The 8110-nt window shown below is 36.3% G+C and overlaps 1 protein-coding gene across 1 annotated transcript in view; it reads right to left on the bottom strand.

The window, feature by feature from the left end:
- Window positions 1–34: 34 nt before the first annotated feature.
- The window catches only part of LOC108625506 (organic cation transporter protein), a 19053-nt gene continuing 10977 nt past the window's right edge, over window positions 35–8110 (bottom strand). Inside the window, exons 3-8 of the mRNA XM_026814010.1 lie at window positions 2195–2520; window positions 1469–1572; window positions 1238–1392; window positions 846–1156; window positions 422–734; window positions 35–344 (exon numbers count right to left, since the gene is read on the bottom strand). Of these exons, the coding sequence (XP_026669811.1) occupies window positions 73–344; window positions 422–734; window positions 846–1156; window positions 1238–1392; window positions 1469–1572; window positions 2195–2520 (1481 nt within the window). The 3' untranslated portion in view covers window positions 35–72. The remainder of the gene's footprint in view (window positions 345–421; window positions 735–845; window positions 1157–1237; window positions 1393–1468; window positions 1573–2194; window positions 2521–8110) is intronic.

Genomic DNA, 8110 nt, shown 5'->3' with positions numbered 1-8110 from the left:
AAAGAATTGTTAGAACACGTTTCTATAAGTGTTTTATTATTCTTAAAGCTTTGCAAAGATTTGCATTTGAGCCTACATCAGGAATATAATTCTCGTAATAACTACAATAAAATTGTTAATAGCATGTGTATAAAATTTAGTATTCGTTATCTTTTGTCTTACCAAAGACACTACAAAAGGCGCGGTAATAGAACCTATTCGAGCGCACATGCTGCTGGTACCCACTCCGATGTTTCTAACAACAGTGGGGAACAATTCGCCTGAGAACAGGTATACAGTTGTGAAGGAGACTGACATGCCGACAATGCCGAAGCAGACTAGAATTAATCGAAGCCATTCGATATCTGCAAACAGAGATTTAAACAATAAATGTTCATCTATAGACAAACATGCAGAAAATTTTTTAATGCAATTTGCTGACCATCAGAAACTACAATGAGTAAAAGAGCTGCGACTCCAGTGATCACGTTGCTACAGATCAACGAAACCTTTCTACCGAGTCTGTTCATCGCCCACCACGAGACGAAATTCCCAGGTATTTGTATGAGGCCGGAAGCTGCGAAGTTCACGAAAATATCGCCACCGACTTGACCTATGTACTGAGACATCCCGAATAGTCCCATTCCGCAGACGATCCAATTGAAAAAGATCGACAGTGATTTTATCCTCATGTTGGGGGTGCGTACTAGATCCAGGAACGAAGCTTTGTGGTCCAAATGTGATCGCTTGGAATTCTGAAAATATAATTAAATTTGAAGAGGGAAAGAATTCTAATGTAAAACTTATGTAAAAATTAATAATACCGAAATATTTGCTATGAAATAGCATTTGTCTTTATTTTTTACCTGATGCAAGCAATGTTGCCTGACTAACTCTGGAATGTCCTTGTTTTTAATCTTATTGATGTTAGCTGCCTTCTGCAGAACTTTGCAAGCCGCACGCTGCTTTCCAAAGGCGAGCAACCACCTAGGAGATTCAGGCACGATCCACCAGTAACTTAGGAGGATGATGGATGGCAGGGTGATGGCGATTTGGAGATGTTGCCAATGGCGAAAGAAATACCCGAGCCCGGCCAATGACATATGACCCAAGCTGAATGGTATTTGATAAAGTACTGTGATGGCTGCTCGCCATTTAGTACCGACAATTTCCATACCTAGCATTATATTCAGAGTATTAACAATGTGAGAAATTATACATAGATAGCCTTTTAGACATCAAGATATCTATTACTTACAAATAACGTAACTGGTAACCATCGTGCCTCCAGTGGCTAAGGCACTAATCAATTTCATTAACAAAAGCGCCGGGAACCATGGCACTATGGCACATCCGATACCAGAAATTAATTGCAAAACTACAGATACCATCAACGGCATTTTTCTACCGTACCTAGTACGACGATTAAACAATAACATTTTTGGTTGTTCATGGAATTGTATGTTTAAAATGTTAGGATTTTCTGTACCTGTCTGCTAGATTGCCGAATATTACATTGCCCAGGAGGACGCCGAACATCAATATCGATTGTTGAATATTGGCGTAATGTGTTCGACTGCACACTAAGTTCCACTGAAAAAATTAAATCATGAGCGAAAACGTTTAAAATAATTCTCATGAGTGAAATGATATGCCGATGAATGGTAACCAAAAATATTATTGTAATATCCTGCATTAAAGGTATGACGAGAAATGTTAAAAGTTATTTCCAATAAACCTATTTTTTCTACGATATCTTATATAAAAAAAATTTTAACGAAATACGTAAGCCGAACAGGGTGTATCCCGTATCCGCTAAGATTTATGTTGCATGTTAAATATAGTTTCACAGATCGTAGCACACTGAACAAAACTAAACTACGTCACTATTTAAAAACATACCAACCGAGTCTTCTCACTTACCCATCACGACTTAAACCTCATGAAACGCATCTAAATTGTTCTTATATTTCATTTTTTTTTTTACATCCATCACACGGTTCGCTTTCATCATTCCATTTTCGAGGAGGAGCAGGAACGTTCGCCGGAGTTTATATTAAGCAAATTTTATTAAGCGACAAAACATTTGTTAAAAATAATCTATTCGAACTCCGCCACTGTAATTCAAGGAACGAATTACCCGCGCTACCCGCTCTCGGATTCTCGAAGCGGGGAGTGATGACGCGTATAAACTAACAAGCTTTTGAACAATTACCTGGGATATTATTGTTTCCGTGAACGTACTCCTGTCGTACTCCCACTCGGTGCATTCTGTCACCGTTCCATTGACATTGACCATACACTGGTCAGACGTTTCATCACGTGCCGGCGCGGTGCAGTTGTAGTTCTGATGCGGCGCCATGAAGACGATCGCGAGCTGGTGCCAAGCAATCGGAAACTTGACGAGAGAAATCGCCAGACAGACGAATATTTGCCATTTGCCAAGATTCCCGATCGCCTCTTGCACGGCATCGACCTCATCGCCACTGGCGGCGATCTCTTCTTTATTGCCGTTTGCCACATGCTTGCCATTCACTTCCGCTGTACAACAAAATTATGTTAAATATATTAATCTATTTAAAATCAGATCTTTAGATACATCAAACTGGCTAACGTAATCAGCAAACATGATAAGATGAAATTCAACTCTTTCTTAAAGACACTTGTTAACAAAATAATTTGTTCTAATTTCTTGAAAAGTAAATATATTAATCTGCTTAGCATCAAATCTTCAGATAAATCAAACACCTCTTGAAACAATCAGCAAACATGATAGGATGAAATTTCTTTTTCGAAAATATTTGTTAATAAATTTAATTGTTCTGATTCCTTGAAAAGTAGTCAAAGTTAGTAGCAATGTTCATTTAGTTACGACATTATTGAATTGCATTATCCAATGCAATTGAAGACAATGAAAACGCGTGCACTTAAACGGTTACCAAACGCAAGTAGTGATTGCACAATGAAAAACAGTCTAATGATGAGTTACAGTTTAACTCAATTTAGCAATTAAAAGAGTGGAAGATTGCGATTAATTGTCATTTTAACGACTTTGACCTCTCGTCAGCTCTTCGCTAAACTAATCACGTTGCTCAATTACTATTTAATCAGTTCCTGATATGAATTTTTTCTTCCCCTCAAACTCATGTTTCCCGTTGCCCAATTCCCGTTTCACGCAAATAAAAAATATTTGCGATGTCAGTTTGAAATTCTTCAACCGCTAGGTACCTCTAAGTTGTTTTTTACTACTTCTGTTATGTCGTTGATTTATTGCCTCTACGTAGGAGACATCAACGCTTGAAAAATGCAATAATGCGTGAAGTAATTAAGCAGTATGCACATGAATGTAAATTATGGTTCGCCTTCTGCGACAAAATGATAATTGTCAGCTGGTTGCAAATTAAGGCACAAGTCGTTATAAAAATATTCCCGCAACTGTTAAATGGAACTACGTAGAGCTGTTAGACTCGTTAATAAAACGCTTAATCGTTCGCATATGTTATTAAAGGCACGCGCAGCGACGACAGGGTTTCAATCAAACCCTCTCTATGTGATTTGCGACCGAGATCAGTTGATGAATTACGTAAATACGATGTTTAACATATTAATATACGTCTATCAAGCGCCGTCGAAGATCCGAGATTAGTCGAACTGCGCACATCTTCTTTGAGGAAATACATATCAGAGACTAAACAATAGGAAGTGAATATCTAACATTATTGGCACATAAGATTGTTTGAGTATATAGATTCTATTACCGTCTTGAATTTCCGCTAATCAATGTTTCCAAACGTTCACTTGAACCTTTACCCCACCCAAGATAATGAATGAAAAACATTTTCTCGAACTCGACGAATCATCTCTTATCTATAGTTTAAATTACAGTTTGCTGAATCATTTTATTCGAAACACTTTTTCATCGAAATGTAGTCTCCGAAATGACTTCAATGAAATATAGTTTGAATTTTGTCGACGTCAATTAAGAGGCGAACGTTCCACTTTGGCAACTTACGCGATGACTGAACAAAAGGAAAAACGTGCGACGCTCGTAATTATACTGTTTACTTTGGATCAATTACCGTTCATTTATATTCGTCATTGCTTAACGACAACGACGACTTGTTGCCGTCAACGATGACGTCTAACCGATTGCGCAACAAGTGGGTGTGCGCCGGAAAGAAGTTCGATTGGTCAGTCGTACACGCGCTTGTCGTGCTTTGATAAGTACATATATAAGTACTTACGTTTGTGCAAGTTTCGCGTGTCAGTGGTGAGTTTCAGAGGAACGAGACTCGTACAAACGCCGCAAGTAGTTGCGAAATAAGAAAGGCCTTGCGTTCAATTATTATTATCAAAACCGACTGGAAATATGATAATTACTGGTTCAAACGGGATACGATAAGCAGAGGCTTGTCGGGCCTCGATACGACTTGATATTTCTAATTATGATAGTCTCGAATCATTTTAAGTACACGCACTTGTTTGAAAAGATCTGGGATGTAATTTTGATAAAAACGCTTGTCAATTGTAAACTTTCATATTTTAAAAAAAATCTGTGTATCACTTGAAAGGAAATTCTCAACCTAATCGGTATATTATCTATTTAAATTGCATATTTATCAATTGACACTGTATCTTTATCAACTTAATGAACAACGTATCAAAGTAATTATGATAATATCATATAAGTCGTCAATTATGCTAAATATGATCCCGTTATTCTTTGATCATGATCCTTTATTAAGTTATATAAATGTTCATAACGTGGTGAAGCTACCTAGAATAATGAAGACAATAATTATCGAGCAACACTTGATAAGGAACAACAGAGGAATTATTATGTCTTCTCACTTATCATTTTATAGAACGCTTAATCATTGAAACTCGTTTACNACTTTGACCTCTCGTCAGCTCTTCGCTAAACTAATCACGTTGCTCAATTACTATTTAATCAGTTCCTGATATGAATTTTTTCTTCCCCTCAAACTCATGTTTCCCGTTGCCCAATTCCCGTTTCACGCAAATAAAAAATATTTGCGATGTCAGTTTGAAATTCTTCAACCGCTAGGTACCTCTAAGTTGTTTTTTACTACTTCTGTTATGTCGTTGATTTATTGCCTCTACGTAGGAGACATCAACGCTTGAAAAATGCAATAATGCGTGAAGTAATTAAGCAGTATGCACATGAATGTAAATTATGGTTCGCCTTCTGCGACAAAATGATAATTGTCAGCTGGTTGCAAATTAAGGCACAAGTCGTTATAAAAATATTCCCGCAACTGTTAAATGGAACTACGTAGAGCTGTTAGACTCGTTAATAAAACGCTTAATCGTTCGCATATGTTATTAAAGGCACGCGCAGCGACGACAGGGTTTCAATCAAACCCTCTCTATGTGATTTGCGACCGAGATCAGTTGATGAATTACGTAAATACGATGTTTAACATATTAATATACGTCTATCAAGCGCCGTCGAAGATCCGAGATTAGTCGAACTGCGCACATCTTCTTTGAGGAAATACATATCAGAGACTAAACAATAGGAAGTGAATATCTAACATTATTGGCACATAAGATTGTTTGAGTATATAGATTCTATTACCGTCTTGAATTTCCGCTAATCAATGTTTCCAAACGTTCACTTGAACCTTTACCCCACCCAAGATAATGAATGAAAAACATTTTCTCGAACTCGACGAATCATCTCTTATCTATAGTTTAAATTACAGTTTGCTGAATCATTTTATTCGAAACACTTTTTCATCGAAATGTAGTCTCCGAAATGACTTCAATGAAATATAGTTTGAATTTTGTCGACGTCAATTAAGAGGCGAACGTTCCACTTTGGCAACTTACGCGATGACTGAACAAAAGGAAAAACGTGCGACGCTCGTAATTATACTGTTTACTTTGGATCAATTACCGTTCATTTATATTCGTCATTGCTTAACGACAACGACGACTTGTTGCCGTCAACGATGACGTCTAACCGATTGCGCAACAAGTGGGTGTGCGCCGGAAAGAAGTTCGATTGGTCAGTCGTACACGCGCTTGTCGTGCTTTGATAAGTACATATATAAGTACTTACGTTTGTGCAAGTTTCGCGTGTCAGTGGTGAGTTTCAGAGGAACGAGACTCGTACAAACGCCGCAAGTAGTTGCGAAATAAGAAAGGCCTTGCGTTCAATTATTATTATCAAAACCGACTGGAAATATGATAATTACTGGTTCAAACGGGATACGATAAGCAGAGGCTTGTCGGGCCTCGATACGACTTGATATTTCTAATTATGATAGTCTCGAATCATTTTAAGTACACGCACTTGTTTGAAAAGATCTGGGATGTAATTTTGATAAAAACGCTTGTCAATTGTAAACTTTCATATTTTAAAAAAAATCTGTGTATCACTTGAAAGGAAATTCTCAACCTAATCGGTATATTATCTATTTAAATTGCATATTTATCAATTGACACTGTATCTTTATCAACTTAATGAACAACGTATCAAAGTAATTATGATAATATCATATAAGTCGTCAATTATGCTAAATATGATCCCGTTATTCTTTGATCATGATCCTTTATTAAGTTATATAAATGTTCATAACGTGGTGAAGCTACCTAGAATAATGAAGACAATAATTATCGAGCAACACTTGATAAGGAACAACAGAGGAATTATTATGTCTTCTCACTTATCATTTTATAGAACGCTTAATCATTGAAACTCGTTTACCATTCATTGGGTGAGCCCCTTATAAAGTGTACATTGCTTTCATTTTTTATCTAAACAATGTTTCCTACTTGCGGAATAAAAAACATCTCCCAAGAACAAAAGCATCGATATGCGATATCAGTACGTCAACATGAAGTCGCATTCATTCGGGTGATCGTAAATTCAACTGGTTAAACTTTCTTATCGTGAAATTTTCTCAAACGAAATCCAGTAACGTGCCCTCAAACAATAAATATGTAATTCACTTCTGAAACAATGAATCAGAATTTTCAATTTTTTAATCTTCGTTAATTTTGCATTTTTTTAAACTTATCAGTTTACTTAAATCGTTCGTAGTTTCGAATTATGCAAGTCGAATTTACACGTCTACTGTTGCACAAAGCAAACAGAATGCGAGGTCAGAATTTTGACCGCGTGACTCTTTAAGTACGAAGAGTTAGCGTTTTTAATATAAACGTTGAATTATTGATTTCGGAAATTTTTAAACATAGAGCTTGTTTTTCCACGGACTAAAAATATTTATGAAGCTTTAGATTCCTCTCTCACTTCATTAACATGCAAACTTTTTTGTACAATTTGCAAGGAAAGCGAGAATTGTTGGAACTATAAATGGAAACTAGTAATGAATCGTCACGATTTATTACAAGAACAGATATACGTTCTAAATAAGTCTGTCAATACATCATATAGACAATGTATGAACTTGCAGATTAAAGACCATGGAACTTTAAAGTAGCATTCAAATTGCATTCCGCAGGGGTTATTAAAACATTATTTCAAATGTAAACGATTCATATTTTTTCCTATTGAATCCATAATTCCTCGCACATGTTACATATTATGCACATGTCTGTGCATAGTTGAAAATATAATCACGCGACAGGGTGACACGTGTGTACGGATACTTACCTGTCTGTACAACCACAGTGCATACAAATCGCGATTTACAAATTCGAAGAACGATTTAGCCAAAGTGTGTCACGATATTTCCATGCAAATTGCGTTATGGACATGTAAAACTAGGAACAATAGTCTAAGCCGTCGATTGTCCAAGGAAAATACCTGTTTTCCTTGGTGATTTCGCTAAGAAATTATCGCATTCATCATCCAGAAACGCACGATTATTATCATCGGGAAAACAAACATGATTTACATGCCCCAATGGGTAAGAGTCAATACTAGGAAGTCATGCGGAAAAGTAGATGTTATTGCTAACGCAATTTCAAAGAACCAATCATCACCTATGTTATATGGATGCATAAATATTCAGTATCCATTCGGTAATTGACATCATGTTTCCCCACAGTAAATAATTACTTAAAGTTTATAAAATTGAGGAAAATCTATGACTAATACCAACAATGTTGTTTTTATACTAAATATAATAATTATATA

This window comes from Ceratina calcarata, unplaced genomic scaffold (assembly GCF_001652005.2).
Source record: "Ceratina calcarata isolate Rehan_Ccalc_2016 unplaced genomic scaffold, ASM165200v1 scaffold360.2, whole genome shotgun sequence".
Lineage (NCBI taxonomy): Eukaryota > Metazoa > Arthropoda > Insecta > Hymenoptera > Apidae > Ceratina > Ceratina calcarata.
The sequence above is the reverse complement of the archived record's forward strand: the minus strand, read 5'-3'. Positions and strand labels throughout refer to the sequence as shown.